The 18,122-nt window shown below is 43.1% G+C and overlaps 1 protein-coding gene across 2 annotated transcripts in view; it reads right to left on the reverse strand.

Annotated features, from left to right (window-relative positions):
• LOC124143707 (alpha-glucosidase-like) overlaps positions 1-18,122 on the reverse strand; it is a 38,652-nt gene that overhangs the window by 10,873 nt on the left and 9,657 nt on the right. Inside the window, exons 3-7 of one of the 2 annotated variants that reach the window (XM_046512766.2) lie at positions 15,564-15,743; positions 9,132-9,268; positions 6,924-7,049; positions 5,872-5,997; positions 3,392-3,507 (exon numbers count right to left, since the gene is read on the reverse strand). In XM_046512766.2, coding sequence (XP_046368722.2) covers positions 3,392-3,507; positions 5,872-5,997; positions 6,924-7,049; positions 9,132-9,268; positions 15,564-15,743 — 685 coding nt within the window. The remainder of the gene's footprint in view (positions 1-3,391; positions 3,508-5,871; positions 5,998-6,923; positions 7,050-9,131; positions 9,269-15,563; positions 15,744-18,122) is intronic. The other variant, XM_048388352.1, reaches the window with a different exon arrangement.

The following is an 18,122-nucleotide window of genomic DNA, read 5'->3' on the forward strand; positions in this document are numbered from 1 at the left end:
ATAGGATCTGAAAAGTAATAGTTGTGCGAGAGTTGCGCTCGCGCGGCACTTGATCTACCTCCAGCTATAAAATTACTGATGGTGTAAATCAAACTGTAAATATTAAAAAGGTTTTAAAAAGACACTGCTAAGTGCTATCCGAGATTTTGTTCTGTGTTGATAACCAGCAACTTTCTCCGCTATTTATCGTTCACCGATAAAAGTACTGTGCCACAATTTGTTTTATTTAGCAACTTTACGGAAACTGTGAGCGAACAAAATACTGCCTAATATCTGAACGACATAAATTTATATCAAATGGATACTTATGGATAACATTATATATTCTATACAAAACACAGCTGATTTTACTCAATGATATCAAAAGACGACAGAGAGGTTACACGCGTACAAAGAACAGGGGGCATAACTCCGCAATGCTTAGCACTAGTTGTAACACAGCTCACATGGTGAGAGTTTGCTGCGGATAAGGACAATATTTAGTCTCATTATATAGGAATCAAACTGTTCGAACACAAATATCGATATTTAACATGAAAAATGGTGAAATCGTTCTTCATTTAAAAAAGGAAGTAATAGCGAACTGGATAGCCTTATCTAACATTTAAATTAGTCCTTAGATTCCAACATTCTCCTGATTGAGCAAGTGAGATTGGACTAAAGTTGCACTATTAATAATGGAACACTTGCTTTATCATCAAATATACTCACACGCAAAAGCAACGCAAGTGGTTTTAAGCAAATAGGTAACAAACACGGAACCATAAATAGAAAAGAGTTGTAGCATGTAGTGAAGCCTGATGGTGTTATCAATATTTTTGGTTGCATTTTGGAAGCCCCGAGTAAAAACGCAACATAAAAAACGAATCGCCAAAACGCACCATTTCAATGAATATGTGGGTATCATGCACCCATTTCTCGCGAAATCGAAAATGCACGAACTGTCACGAACTGTAGTGGGTATAAAACTATGGCCGATTCTTGGACCTACCACTCCTTGGTCAAGAATGCCTCGCCTAACTCAAATTCAGAGAAACTAGGCTATCGGACGTTTGGAAGCTGGAGAGTCTGTCCAAGATGTTCCCCGTCATTTCAACGTTAACATAACCACAATTTACCGTCTCCTGCATCGATACAATGCTACACAGACCACAGATGACCTTCCTCGGAGCGGTCGTCCTAGGGTCACCACACCTCGACAAGATCGGCAGATTACCTGTCAACACCAGCGACATCCATTCCTAACTGCAAGTGAAAGTGCTCGACAGACCATAGGAACACATAATCGACACATTAGCCGGGAAAACTGTGACCCGACGTCTCCGTTCCAACAACCTCAGATGTCGTCGAAAAGCACGTCGTCCTGTTCTCCAACCACGGCATCGACAAGCACGACTTCAGTGGGCACAGGGTCATCACAATTGGCGTCATCTTGAGTGGAGGCAGGTCATCTTCTCTGCATCTTCCCGAGGCCAAGAGAGTTAACTGACTTTAAAAAGTCCAGTTTCCACCCTTGCCGAACTAGGCTGGACTTCCTGGGCTCGATCGTAGCGCCACCAGTGGCTAATGCGAGTTTTGTCCCGTCTAAGCCTCTCCTATGGACCAATCAGATTCCACCTCTCATATCACCTGCATTTGTTTCAAACAAAATGGCGGCGCCCAGTCAAGACGATCTTGTCGATAATCATTATCTATATTGTGATAAAACGGGTCTTACATCGCGAAGTGCACCAAATCACGTGAGCACCTTGATTAAAAACATGAAAAGACTTGGAAAATATCTGCTGACAACGAGTTTGCGGTGCACATGCTTTGCAAATCCTGCAATCGACCGAAATCTGCACGACAGTTTACGAACCGGATTTCGATTTCGGTACACGATTTTGATTGGACTATGCATAGCCTCGTTAGTCCAGCCAAATTCTAACTCCATAATACCAGCCAAGTTCGGCAAGGGTGGAAACTGGACTTTTATAGTCAGTTAACTCTCTTGCCTCGGGAAGATGTCTTCTCTGATGAAAGTCGCTTTTGTGTCTCACATGCAGACGGAAGAGTCAGAATTCGGCGGCGTCGAGGTGATCGTTTCGCTGACAGAAAGGGATCCATGGGGTGGACCTAGCGTCATGATATGGACAGGGATTGGACTTAATGCGAGACTTGGACCCATGTGCTTTCTGAATGTTGGTCAAGGTCGGGGACAAGGCGTCACTGCTCAGCGGTATATCGACCAAGTGATCAGACCCCACGTTGTTTCATTTTTTGCACGACATCAACAACACATTTTCCATCAGGACAAATCCCTAGGGCCTTCACAAATCGTCTGATCCACTCAATGTACAGGAGATGTGTGGCAGTGATCAATGCTTATGGTGGTCACACCAGGTATTGACTGACATTTTGGGTATTGACCCGAAACTGTGTAAGCCCTTAACATTTGAAAAAAACAATTATGCCTTTTAATCAATTAAACTGTCTTCAGTCAAATCTTTGTCAATCTTGCCTTATTAGTATTTCTTGTCTTTACTGTTAAAAATAAATAACGTGTATACTGCATACTCGACTTCCGTTTCTTTTGCGTGTGAGTATACATTGGATAGAAGTTCATGCGGGGAAACCCACAGGTACGGTTGTTGTAATGATAGACCAAGAATCACAATCGGAATTCTTGGATTTGAACCCTGGATATGTGTAATCTTGCATGGCACAACACATGGACCACTGGGCCACCCTTCCTTCAGTAACCGGATCTACATTGATTGAGTATCACATGCAGAGTACATGTGTTGCCCTGCATTTTGATGCGCCCTAATTCCCTGTGCAGAGTAGTGTCCCTTTGCCGCGCCAAGATCCGTTTATTATGGCTTCGAATCCCAGATTCTGACAGATTATGATCCTAGCTCCGTCGGAACCCTATCTAAGCTGATGGGTAAAGGCAGTGTGTCACTTTGGGCATTCCTTTCACAGTTGCCACGCCATGATAATACTAAAACATTGTTCAATAAGACTTTAAACCAAACTCACCCACTCGCCAACCAGAACAAATTAAAAAATATATTCCAGGGTATTCCATCTACACGAACATTGCACCAAACCTAAATTATACTCTTAAAATTTGTTCCTAAACACAAACCTAATCGCGCTCCTTGTTCCATCATTTTGACGTGTTTAGGGTCTAAACATGTTTAGGATTCTGTTTAACAGCTAAACATGTTAAGACCTGTGTCAACCCATATGTTTAGATTGAACACATCAAATTAAATCCGTTTAGGATTTAAAAACGTTCCCTAGCATGTTAGATCTAAACGTGTCTTTCTTAACATTCTAAATTTATTTTTACAGTGTAGAGTAGGACACTTATCATGACTGACCAACAAGAATGGCCACACATTACCTTGCTTTTCCATCCCGAGCCTCGTATTCATTCAAAACATCCCGCCATCGTCTCACAGCGCCACCTATTTCCGGCAAGTCAAATGTATAGTCGTGTCGCAATGAGTACCAGTTATCCTAAAACATGTATCACATACAAATTCACGCTCTAATCTAATGAAAATATCTGCATATATTATAATTGTTTATTAAAATAGAGAGGGGGAAAAGTTTACTATTTTGTTCTTTGTGTAATTGCAAATTGAAAGTTTTGTTAAATTTGATTATGTCTATTTAACCATCATTCAATCTGCAACAATTTGTAAAAAGTAATGTGTGGCTCGGTAATTTTGTATAAAAGTAACATTTTTTCAATGAAGACGAGGGGAAGAAATGAATTTGCAACCACATAATCCCTACTTCAGTAAACTACGATTATAACGGACTCAAAGGGATCACGAATTTTAGTTCGTTATAAGCATATATGCAGCATATATACAGCAAATGGTCCCGACAAACAAATAGGTTCGTTATATCCGTCAGTTCGTTATAAGCGTGATCGTTATAAACGTAGTTTACTGTATGTTTGAAATGTTGTAAAGTATTCTTTGAGTCCTGACTAAGCGCCAATACAGCTAATTGTTTGAATATAATAACGCTATTTTAAGATATGTTAAATTTAAAACCAAACATATGATAAAAACAACTGAGAGGTAAATGGTTTTTCCCTCCTCAATTTATATCAATTGTTCAAAGTTGCGTTAAGTAGACGTATTAAAGAAGCGCCAGTAAGTAGTCTGGGTCAAGCATCATGAAAATTGGGAACATGAACAACGTCAGGGCGGTCAAAGACCCGTGGGTAATCCGGTTAAGGATAATTGTCAGAATCAGTTTATTCTCAAAAACCACAAAAGGTGGTAAAAGACCATATTACATGTCCCCAGCAACCTTTGCTGGTAGTTGGAGACGCCTAATGGATCAGGTGGTCAGGCAAGGTAACTTGGTTGATTGCATATCATCCTGTCTCAGTTGCATAGATCGATGCTCATAATATTTATCACTAGAATGTCAGGGTGATACTCGATTAATAACAGACCGCCGTCGTACAGCTGGAATGTTGCTGCGTGCGGCCTTAAACAACAAACAGTCACGTCAAAAGGCCTGACCCCCCTATTCATTTTAGTCGTAATTGATTATTATCAATGATGCCAATGGCAAATCCAAAATATATCGCATAAACTCTGACACACCAAATTGTCTCATAATCAAGTGATAATGTCTTTTCTCGAGCTCCTTATTGACAGCACATCGTTGCACGAGAGAACCCTCGACTAGACGATATGATCTGATATGTCCACAGACTGAAGGCACGAACTAGGGTATGATGTGTTTGAGGTATTATATAATAAGCTTTTATCTGCCACCAGAGTTAATGGAGCTAAGCGTCTTTCAGATTGTATTTCTAGATCAATAATTAGGACCAGACGCCCACAAAGTATGGATCATATAAAAGATACCGAGGATAGATGAAGTATCAACTGTTTGACCGTGCTGAATAAAAAATCCATCATATCTCGATAACTCTTGATCATCAGCGGGAAACTCGTTCGGTAAGAAGTCTTTTGTCTCAAATATTCTGTATGTCTCTCACTTTATCACCTTTTCCGCGTCATTATTTCCGAAGGAGATTTGCTCATAAGGTCTCCACGTCTGAGTCTCCAGAACGAGCGTCATTTAAGTTGGGATTCCCAGTCTCATGTATGTTCTGCACGACATCCACCCACTTACCTCCTCTTAACCAGTATCTCCAGAACGAGGTCCCTTCAAGGGGAGATCGTCAGTCTCAAAGAAGTGTTGTATGACATCAACTCACCCACCTTCTCTACGTCAGAATCTCCAGAAGGAGGTTCGTTCAGAGAGAGAATCTCAGTCTCAAACATGTTCTGTATGGCATCAACTCACCCACCTTCTCTACGTAAGTATCTCAAGGAGGAGGTTCGTTCAGAGACAGATTCTCAGTCTCAAACAAGTTCTGCATGACATCAACTCACTCTCCTTCTCTACGTCAGTATCTCCAGAAAGGAGGTTCGTTCAGAGACAGATTCTCAGTCTCAAACAAGTTCTGCATGACATCAACTCACTCACCTTCTCTACGTCAGAATCTCCAGAAGGAGGTTCGTTCAGAGACAGATTCTCAGTCTCAAACAAGTTCTGCATGACATCAACTCACTCTCCTTCTCTATGTAAGTATCTCCAGAGGGAGGTTCGTTCAGAGAGAGAATCTCAGTCTCAAACATGTTCTGTATGGCATCAACTCACCCACCTTCTCTACGTAAGTATCTCAAGGAGGAGGTTCGTTCAGAGACAGATTCTCAGTCTCAAACAAGTTCTGCATGACATCAACTCACTCTCCTTCTCTACGTCAGTATCTCCAGAAAGGAGGATCGTTCAGAGACAGATTCTCAGTCTCAAACAAGTTCTGCATGACATCAACTCACCCACCTTCTCAACGTCAGTATCTCCAGAAGGAGGTTCGTTCAGAGAGAGATTCTCAGTCTCAAACAAGTTCTGTATGGCATCAACTCGGAACCCATCCACGCCTCGACTCATCCAGAACCTCAGCACATTCTGAAAGCATACCAAGCGAAGAAGGTATAGCATACCTTGATTTAACTACACCACTAATACATCTATTGCCCCTATCGAAATGTACAGGAACTGTTTCTTTCAAGAAATGGGAAATGAATTATTCACCTTCGTTACTGTATATCTAGACAATGACAGACAGTGGGGTTCAGTGTGATCACGCCTGAATATTTTTATCTTCCAAGAATGAAGGACCACCTCGTCTCTTTGTCTGAGTAATCCGTCGATCTCCTATCAAATGAACAGGCTAAGCGCCACTTTGAACAGTATTTCATACATCACGGCGTTTAAGCATGATTTAGAAGGAAAAACTTGTGATTTGACTAGTAAAACCATGACAATTTTGCAAATCGAAATGCGGAGGAAATTACAAAAAGGGCACCTTAGCTACGGTATGGTACGGGTGAGTGAGTGAGTGAGGTAGAACCCCGCTTTGAACAGTATCTCATTTATGTCACGCCGTGTCAGGTTTATGTGGGAGGAAAGCCCGACGTGATGCAGATCCTAGGTGTGTACGACTTTCGTGAATCCCGAAAGCATGGATATGGTACTGACAAACCAAGGAACAGAATAAGCCCGTACAGAAGTTGGAATTCGAACCCATGATCACAAGTTTCTGGGACTCTGAGACTTCACATTGAAATAAGTCATCGACCATTTCGCCAGCAGTTTCGATATAACATAAGGAGTGAGTGAGTGAGTATGGTTTTACGCCGCTTTTAGCAATATTCCAGCAATATCTAGGCGGGGGACACCAGACATGGGCTTCACACATTGTACCCATGTCGGGAATCAACCCGGGTCTTCGGCGTGACGAGCGAACGCTTTAACCACTAGACTACCCCACCGCCCCTATGACATAAGGACGTGAAAGGTTGATGATGATTGGATTAAGGGTCCTGTCATACATCCATCTCCTCCACCAGTTGAGCACATCTCCAGTTGAGGTCCGGCTGCTGCACCATGAAGGCGTGGTAGTACAGCTCACCTCGGACACTGTCCAGCGCCCATGCCGGACCACGGAATAGGCTCAACTGGAATAACCAAATGAATCTGATGTTTTTCATAACACAAAGGATGAAGTGGTGAGTGAGCGAGTGAGTGAGTGAGTGAGTGAGTGAGTGAGTGAGTGAGTGAGTGAGTGAGTGAGTGAGTGATATCACGGCGGGGCACACCAGATATGGGCTTCACTCATTGTCCCCAAGTGGGGAATAGAACCCGGGTCTTCGGGTTGACCAGCTAACGCTTTATACATTAGGCTACCTCACCGCCCGTATTACTGAAATAAGGTTGTATTATAAGATGATGTTGGTTGTTAAAAATACAGGCGAAAATAACAACAATCATTAAAAAACATAATATTTTACTTGAATGTGAAAAGAAGCATTGTCAAGTTGGAGCCATGGGAAGCGGTTAGAAAAAAATGCATAAAAGCATATGCAAAAATGACTCCATAAAAAAGATCACAGTAGTAATTGTTTGTTTGGTTGTTTGGTTGTTGTACGCATCAGTAAGAATATTCCAGGTACATGACGACGGACTTCATAATCGAATCTGGCCCAGGCAATCCAGTGATTGACATCATCCAAATGGAATCCGATGACAAGCATCAACCAAGTCAGCGAGCCTAACTACCCGATTCCGTTAGTCGCCTCTTATGGTGATCAATATTCTTACCCCGATTCCCACGCCTTCGGATGGCAGCTCAGCAGAAATTATGGGAACTGATCAGAAATTAATGAATATTTATCACTCGTTTTAATATGTTTGTATGAATATGGTTCAAAGATCAAACATCCACACAATATGGATAGATTTAAAAATTGTCTCTTACTTTTAACTCCCAATACAAACTCAATTATCAATACATTTGAATGGGGGGCACGGGTGGCCCAGTCATCTAAGGCGCCGCGATTCGCTGTTCAGAGTTGCGTCCCTTGGGCAAGCCAGAAACCTATGATTGTGGGTTTCACCGAACTGGTACACGTCTGATACCTGCATCACTTTCCTCCCACATTCAGCTGACACGCCGTGATATAACTGGAATACTGTATTTAAGTCTGTTAAAAGCGGCGTTAAACCCAACTCACTCACTCACTACACTCGAATGTTATTCTTCACGAGGATTTATAACGTTTTGTCTGTACCGTGTTTAATGCCGCTCAGTGCTAGCAGCAGTGATTAATATTATCATGCGGTGGGGTACCATGCCAGGCAGTCAAACAAGTCACCGAATCTGACCACCCAATCCATTCAGTCGTCTCTTTCGACAAGCACATGTTTCTGTGTGCCAGTTTGACCAGGAGTCACCATGGGGTATTATTATCAGCAACATGTTAGAGCTATCTTCCCGAGGCAAGGGCGTTAAGTGACTATAAGAGGTTCACCCTTGCTGAACTAGGCTGGAATTTCGGAGCTGGGCTAACGAGCCTGTGCATAGTCCAATCAAAATCGTGTTACGAACTAGACACCCGGTTCGTAAACAACGTGGATTTCGACGTGCAGATTTCGGTCGACTGAAGGATTTGCAAATCATGTGTACCGTCAACTCGGCGTCGAAAGATATTTGGCAAATCTTTTCAGGATTTTAATCAAGGTGCTCATGTTGTTTGATGCATTTCGCGAGGTGAGGCCCGTTTTATTATGATAAAGATTAGCCTAGGAGGGCAAGGGTGGAAACAGGACTTTTATAGTCAGTTAACGCTCTTGCGTTGGGAAGATGGTTAGAGCAGACAGTAAGAATGTGTACGTTTATATCCCGCTTTAAGCAATATTCGAGCTAAATCACGACGGGGACACGTGCCAAACTTCCTACATAGTACCCATGTGGATCGTGAATCGAACGAGGAGTTCCTGTCTGACGAGCTAACGCTTGTCCACTAGGCTACCCAACCCCCTTATGAATAGTGAGTGAGTGAGTATGGTTTTACGCCGCTTTTAGCAATATTCCAACAATATCACGGCGGGGGACACCAGAAATGGGCTTCACACACTGTACCCATGTCGGGAATCGAACCCGGGTCTTCGGCGTGACGAGCGAACGCTTTAACCACTAGGCTACCCGACCGCCCCCTTTATGAATAGTAACGTATATAGCACTATATATAACCACCTACCCAGTTGTTGGGCGGTTCTCCAGGGATTGTCCAAACGTAGTAGTCTTTGTATGGTGCCACGCCCTGTCGGCTCAGTTGAAACCATGGGTGAAGGACACTGGAGTGGTTTGGCACAAAATCCAAAATTACTTTGATCCCTACAACGTGAAACATTTAATTAATCTAATTTTTTTAAAAAGCAGCCGGCGAAAATAATTATAATAATTTTAAATAATTAATTTTGACTGTGATACGATTATGTTTGTTTGTGTCTTTGTTTAATTGGTGTCGACTGAAATAAGCAATATTTCAGCTATAGTGGCGGCCTGTAAATAATTGAGTCTGGGCCAGACAATCCGGTGATTGATATTGCGTGCGAGCAAAGTCGAGCGCAGTTGGGGTACGATGACGTTCAATCAACCAAGTCACCGAGTCTGGCCACCCGATCCATCTGGTCACCTCTTACGACCAGCATGGTTGCTGGGACCTGTTCCTACACGGAATCCCCACGAGGGTGATACGAATTTGAACACATTGATGTATTCACAACATGTAAAACATATTTACCCTTGAACTACTTTCGAGATAAAACTATGTTTAAGTTTGTTTGGGTCATTTTTCGTTTTGTTTGTTGTTTAACGCCGCACTCAGTAATATTCCAGCTATATGACGGCGGTCTGTAAAATAATTGAGTCTGGACCAGACAATCCAGTGATTGACATCGTGAGCATCGATCTACGAAATTGGGATACGATGACATGCATCAACCAAGTCAGCGAGTCTGACAACCCGATCCCGTCAGTCGCCTCTTACGACATGGATGGTCACGTTTTACGTCAAGCATGGATTGCTGAAGACCTTTTCTAACCCGGATCTTCACGGGTGAACTGTGTTAAAGTTTGCTCAGCCAACGGTTTATGTATTATTTCATAAAGTATCTTAGTGCTTGAACTTGCGATTTACGTTGGATTTGTGATGTTTATGCGAGTCGTATATTTTTTCAGAAATGACTTAATCTGTGATTTGGACACATGGCACCATTTACGATGGAAGTGAGCTTCAACTTTTGCAGTAATATTTGTTCTACATAATGACAAGGTTTATCCTTGTCCTGCTAGGTAATTGTAGCTAGGTGAGCTACAACAATTTCGCCTTTTCATTCGATGTAATCGGACACTGTGCATCCACGGCTGCACACAGTGTGTGCGTGGTTTCATCGCGTATTCCACCCCACCCCCACGATCAGTGATCTATGGTGACATTCTTGAAATATTAGCTGAGAAAACATACGTTAGGCCGATGTGAAATATATACCTTGTATATAGTGATTGTCACCAGACGACGTGAACATATAGTAGGACACCTGCCTTTGCATTTGACGAGAGGAGTGACACATTTCACCTGCACTCACTCATCATTTGAAATGAGTTAGGGGGGTTGGTTTTACAAATAACATCGTTCATGCTGGATGCCCTGAAAAAATAGGTGTTGTGGTTCGCAAATAAATGTGTTGGTTCCTACTTAGATGATAATTTGTCTCTTGATACATATAACACACTCAGACACTTACACTTGTAGATTCCGGGGTTGAATAGGTCTTCAGCAACCCCATCTCTCCATAAAAGACGACTAACGGGATCGGTGGTCAGGCTCGCTGACTTGGTTAAAGCATGTCATTGTATCCCAGTTGTGTGGATCGATGTTCGTGATGTCAATCACTGGATTGTCTGGTCCAGACTCGATTATTTACAGACCGCCGTCATATAGCTGGAATATTGCTGAGTGCGGCGTTAAACCACAAACAAACAAAACAAAACAAAGATGGTCGAACCTTAAGTATTTATGAACATTACATCGAGGATCAGTGAATGAGAACGATAGTGGTGACACTTTGGTGGCATAACTCTATTTTTCTTAAGTCGATTTTTGTATTTCAATTAGTTGCTAATGTTTTCGAAACTTCGAGTTGTTTGTCGTTATTTCAACAACAATATCTGACCGTAATAGTTCTTTGTAAACTGTACACTCATAATAATACATTTCTCATATTTATCTTTCAGTGTGGGTTAAGTCAGTGCTTGGTGGTGTCATTGGTAGAATGCACAAACTGAAAACGAGGACACAAATTTGGAATAAACCCAATCTGTCCAAGTCAGCTTTCCTCCCAGATCTGGCTGCCCTACATGGAATGTTTGTTGTTGTTCCCACTGACAAGAGTGAGTGAGTGTCTTGTGTTTAACGCCGCTTTGAACAGTATTCCAGTAACATCGCGACGTGTCAGCTTAATGTGGAAGGAAAGCTCGAAGTGAAAACCACGAGCACGGGTATGGTGCTGACAAACCTAGAAACACATCGGGGCGAACCGGGATTCGAACCCACAAACAAAGGTTTCTGGCGTGCCCAAGGGACGCAACTGTGCACAGCGAATTGCGGCGCCATAGACTGGGCCACCTGTGACTCTAAAAGTCCTTTCCTCCTGTGGACTGGATTCCAAAGTTCCATAAAGCAATACCCACAAACACAGATATAATGCTGGTTCAAGCAAATATAACACCAAAGCTATGTCTCGAATATAAACCATGATCCTGAATATAATCAATTAAATGTAAGTAATGTATATATGTTCACACAAGTTTTTGAGACAAGAGGAAATAATACCATGTGGAGTGTCAGAATCTCAAATGATTCAAATTTGCTTGAATTTTTGCAATCTCAGAAAAGAACCTAGTTCAATTATATCAAAAAAATTGATTTTTCAATTTTCGACAAACTCACGGAAAAACGTCATTCCTTGGTCTGTGGGGCATTTGTAACTAATCGTGGTGACTTAGGGTATTGATTCTCCTCTATCGTCAAAGGTTCCGGACAATTGGTCAAAAATAAAAGCAAATGAAATATGAACTCAATAAAGAAAACAATATGTGAAAAGCTGGAATTCCGCATAGATAACAGTGGCGGTGGGGTAGCCTAGTGGTTAAAGTGTTCGCTCGTCACGCCGAAGACCCGTGATCGATTCTCCACATGCGTCCAATGTGTGAAGCTCATTTCTGGTGTCCCCCGCCGTGATATTGCTGGAATATTGGTAAAAGCTGCGTAAAATCAAACTTACTCACTTATATTGTATGACATTTGTGCGAAATATCTCATACACGATAGCGCGTGTTATAAATCGATACACTATGGGACGAGGTGTCTAGTAATTAATGATAACAAGCGTGTCCTACAAGCGAGCAAACGAGGAACGAAATATCTACGCCATGATGATAAACACTGCTGCACTCGGGGATGATGATAAGATAAATATAGGTGGAGATATTAGATATTTACATACATGTCTTACAACTGGTGCAATGATATATGACTAAGTACATACTTGTGAGATTGGCCCAGGATGTTTAAATAAGGGGTGAGTGCACTTTACTTGAAATGTTTTTAGCACACGTGACTGCAAGACACTTCAGGTGCCTGGTTCGCCAGTGCACTGGGCGAAGGTGAGACGCTGAAGCAACGTATTGTATTCAATGTTTGCCTTCTGTATTCCTGGATCAGTCACACTGACCTCGGCTCCCTGAACGGCTCGAAGTACAACGATTACTGACAGTGGTATCCCTATCGGGGGAGGCAACGCAATTCGCTGTCCCACGGGCGGGCCAGAATTCACTCGTGTATTCCCCGATGTCTCAAAGGCCTGACAGGGTGCCATCGTACAGCAGTTGTTTATTCTATCAACCACATGATTTGTCGGGTTCAGACGCGATTTAATAATCGCGTCTGAACCCGACAAATCACGTGGTTATCAGAATGAGCAACGATTGTACGATTGCAACATGTCAGCCAGGTAGTACATAACCTACCGAGCCTATTTCTGGTCAACTGAAGTTTTGGTACTTGGATCTAACTGTACCCGGACATTGAAACGAAATTGTCCAAAGTGATGTAAATGTTTGTTGGTTTTCGTCGTAGTCAATGTTCCAGCATGTATCCAAGCGGCTTAGTAGAGTCAATGTGAGTCAAGTTGGTTGATATTGTGAGCACCGCCTCACGCCATAGTGCCTGACACGCAATCTACCAAGTCACTGGGTCTGACCACCCGATCCACAAAGTCGCGTCTTATGAGTGGAATGGGTTATTGGAACCTACCTATTCTAATTCCGGAATCCCATGGGGCTTTGCAGTCAGAGAAGTCTATAATGAGACATATTGGTTACACGTGGTCCAGCGTACAGCGTACAGGCAACACAATAAGGAACGTTTGTTGCGGAGAGTAGTTGGATGGATGACCGCGTGCAAGCCTCGCTTCTTAGAGGGCTCCGGTCTTGTTCCACACTAAAACACAGATTGCATGCTGTGTCTACGTAGGAAAGTGACTTATGTCCAACATATGCCTCTGTTCACCGAGCAGTGAAAGGGTACCCGGTAGGATGAGAGGAATATTCCTGTTTACCTTCTAGCGCCTGACAGACAGCTTGGATACTCCCCAGGAGCTGAGAATAAATTCAATTGCACCCAGATCCACTGACCATGGTAATGATGTGTAGTGTTTTGAGCATTCTTACATTGATGGGTTTGGCGCATATATATTATATTTATATTATATTATTGTGAGTGAGTGAGTTGGGTTTAACGCCGCATTTAACAGTATTCTAGTTATATCGCGGCGTGTGGGAGGAAAGCCCGAAGTAATGCAGGTCTCAGGGATTTACCACTTCGGGGAAACCCACGAGCACGGGTATGGTGCTGACAAACCTAGAAACATTATTGGGGCGAACCGGGATTCGAACCCATAATCATAGGTTTCTGGTGTGCCCAAGGGACGCAACACTGCACAGCGAATAGCGGCGCCTTAGACGGTTGGGCCACCCGTGCCCCCTTATATTATTGTGAACAGCACCAATGTTATCTGTTATAACATGTTATCATTTGGGTTGATTTGATAAGTTTTTGTTGGAGAGGATGAATGTCGTTCAACGCCAGCCAATCATTTCAATGACTGGCTTCACTGTGGAAGAAAAATAAAAAAAACATTGTTATCAAGATTGTATTCGCTCAGCTTATCCTACCCCTACAAGGGACGCAATTGGGATTATTGCACGTTACAAAGCCGCACATATCGTATAACCACGAGTGAGACTGGGTGACTTGCGGTCTAACATCGCGTTTACCATTGGTACATAGCAAGGTACTATTTCTATGTCAGTTCATGGACATTGATAGACTGGGTTCCTGTCTACACTAGCGAGTAAGATAGGTTGTGGCCGATTTCTTGTTGGCTGCGCTTGGAGGAATTTTAGGCACCATCCATTCTGACCTGCTTCTGAATTTATCTCTCTTGTTTGCCCAACTGATTTCTTTACTTTATATGCAACCGAGATTTTGTCTGGGAACTTCTCAGGTGTAAACAGACCTCTTTGAATTCTGCAATTCTTAATAGCAATGGAAAAGCACAATGGGAAATGGTCTTGATTTGTACCACTTATTTTGGTCGCCGCCAGTTGGCCAAACGCGCCAAGCTTGGTGCGCGATCCAAATGTGGAACCAGTTAAGGAAGTTTACCAACGTTGTGTGATGCACCAAGGTCATAATCGGTTTCGATTATGTTAAATCTATCCCTACCAACTACAGTGAGTGAGTGAGTTTGGTCTTACGCCGCTTTGTTTAATATCATGGCGTAGATATTTCGTTCCTCGTTTGCTCGCTTGTAGGACACGCTTGTTATCGTTGAATACTAGACACCTCGCCCCCGTTGTGTATCGATGCATAATGAACACGCTATCGTGTATGTCGCACAAATGTAATACAATATGAGTAAGTAAGTTTAATTTTACCACGCTTTTAGCAATATTCCAGCAATATCACGGCGGGGGACACCAGAAATGGGCTTCACACATTGTACCCATGTCGGGAATCGAACCCGGGTCTTCGGCATGACGGGCGAACACTTTAACCACTAGGCTACCCGACCGCCCCCTACCAACTACAGACATAATCCGTTCAATCCGTTACATCCGTACCATAGCTTATAATATGTGTGAACTGATGAGACGTCGGTGGCTCTTACTTATATAGATATTTCCTAATCCAACCACCGACCACCCCACCCAGAAGAAAGGAGAAATACAGTGGGTTGGTTGGCGGATTAGTGTCACGAGCATTGGTCAAGCTTTGGGGCCGATGGATTTATTATAAGGAAGAGTGAGTGAGGTTGATTAACATTGCTTTCAACAGTATTTCACTTTGATGTAGGGGGAAGCCCATTGTGATCCAGGGCGTTAACCGTTTTGGTGAAACCCACGTCACATTGATTGTAACATAGTCAGGGTTAACATGAATTATAACCTACGATCACAGGTTTAAGGCATGCTTAAGTGTACAGGTGCCTTAGACGACTGGGCCACCCTCATTATAAGGAATATTATACATCAAGTCTCGGATGACGAAGTGTCCAACGTTTACCTCTATCATGTGCTGCTGAAATCAGATTGTCGAAATCTTCCAGGTTTCCGAAAGTCGGGTCAATATCAGTGTAGTTTGAAATATCGTAGCCGAAGTCACGCATTGGAGACCGGAAGATAGGACTCAGCCATATTGCTCGTACGCTAAGAGACCGGATGTAGTCCAAACGTTGTATGATGCCTGTGGAGATAACAGTTGAAAGCTTACCTGTGACATTTAGGAAATATCACTCATTATATATAAAGGAAATGACATTCGTGGTGCAATACATGTGTGAGGTGAGGTGAAATGGGGTTTAACGTCGCGTCCAAGAATAGTGCACTTATATAGCGACGTGCATGCGACGTGTGTGTGGCTGCTTGTACTAGTCCGGACTGATGCCGATTTATAGTGCTAGCTCATTGAGATACCATGCCGCAGTTTAACATGAATACCCCACTCAGACACAGTATACTGACTCCGAGCCGACCAGTCCTTGTTTTAACCCCTTAATGCCGAGCGCCAGACAGGGTAACAACAAGTACCATCTTTTAACGTCTTTTGGTATGACGCGGCCGGGGATCGAACCACTAGACCACGGAGGCGGTCCCTGCAATACATGTAATAGGCTTACATTATCGTGTTATTTTTGGATACACGGGGGGGGGGGGGGGGGGGGGGCTTCTATGCACAAGTCTTAACAATAAGTTGTAACATTGGGGTACTGATAAGAATCTTAACACTAGTGTGGCGTAATTAGGTCACACGGGGGACACCACAAATGGGCTTCACACATTGTACCCACGTCGGGAATCGAACCCGCTTTAACCACTAGGCTACCCGACCGCCCCCTATGTAACGTGATGGGAGATGAAATAGGGTTAAACGCTGGGTTCAAGATTACTGCACTTACGTTGCGACCTATATTCTGACCGGGCTAGGCAAGTTCACCATATTGACATTCCAGATCAGTGGAAGGTCCTTGTGCAGCATGCTTAAGAGCCGGTGTATAAATGCACACCCATGAACTCCAGCCCTGGTGAATCGGGCCGGTACAGTGTCTTTACTTACAGTTGATAAAAAACATTATCAAAATCTATGTAAAACTAACTGACTTTATTTACCTCAAAAGATTAACATAAACATAGGGATTGCGGGACGCAATGGTAAATGTAAATAGGCTTTTGATCTCAACACTGATCTGGTTGTGTGATGTTGTCCCAAAGTTTGTTGCTTCTTGATTTCGCTTTATTGAGCCTCATGAAGAAGGAATTGCGTAATAGTCCAATGAGCAACAAATGAGTCAAAAGAGGCAATAAATAAGCCAGGTCTGCGACCTTTGGAAAATAGACAAAATTGGGAAGGATGACCCTTCCTACACCACTTTGTGGTGACCTTCAGAATTGAAGCGTGGCAGGGCGATCCTTGAAGACGACCGTTCTCGAAGACCAGTCACGTCAGCAACACCAGGATGATCCAGAGAATTCACAAGATGGTTATGACCGACCGGGCAATGACTGAGCGTCATATTGCTTCTTTAGTAGTTCAGCCAACAACGCTAAACTCATCAAGAGGTTCCACTGTATGGTGATGACCAGCCGGACAATGACTGGGCGTCATATTGCTAGTTCCCAAGACAGAGTACACTCCATTACCACAGAAACTTTGGCAACGAAGAAAGTATCAGCTCATAGGGCTCCAAATCTTCTGACATCTCATGAAAACGCACCATTCAAAACATCTTGTGATAATCTAGCTCTGTTTGAAGCTGGTCGCCTTTTGCATCAACGTGTAACTGTTCGTCACTTCCCGAAAAATCCAAACAGGGGAAGCACTTGGAATCACCACAACCAAAGAAGGAAAAGACTTCCCTCGAACTCGAACGCTTATAGCATCCTTGTTCTGGGAAGCCGAGGGTGTCACCATGGTGGGCTATCTTCCAAAAGGCTTGACAATAAACGGAACATATGTATGCTGCACTTTTTGAGTGGATTATTGAATGAAATTAAGAATACGAGACGTGACAAACTGGGAAACTTGCTACTCATCAGGGCAATGCACAAGTGCACAAATCAGTCGTTATGGTGGATACAATCCACCAATGTGGCTTTGAATTCCATAGGTACCCGCTTTATACTCCTGATCTGGCTTCGGTAGATTTTTATCTGTTCCCAACCATGAAAAAAACACAAGCCGGAACCCATTTCTACAGCAAAGAGAAGGGCTTCTGTGAAACTGGGATAAAAACCCTCCAACATCTTCGGCAAAAGTGTATCAATGTGGAAGATGATAAAGTTGAACAATAAATCGTTTTATTGTCTTAACGACGAGTATTTCCATGTGAGGCTCGTGACCGCCTCCGTGGTCTAGTGGTAGATCGGAAGTTCGATCACAGGTCGCGTTATAACAAAAGAGTGAGTGAGTGAGTTTAACGCCGCTTTGAACTATATCTCGGCGTGTCGGCTTAATGTGGGAGGTAAGCCCGAAGGACGTCTCAGACGTTTACCACTTCGGTGAAACCCGCGAGCACGGCGATTGTGCTGACAAACCTAGAAACATAATTGGGGCGAACCGGGATTC

The sequence above is a fragment of the Haliotis rufescens genome, unplaced genomic scaffold, assembly GCF_023055435.1.
Source record: "Haliotis rufescens isolate VD_foot unplaced genomic scaffold, xgHalRufe1.0.p SCAF_7, whole genome shotgun sequence".
Lineage (NCBI taxonomy): Eukaryota > Metazoa > Mollusca > Gastropoda > Lepetellida > Haliotidae > Haliotis > Haliotis rufescens.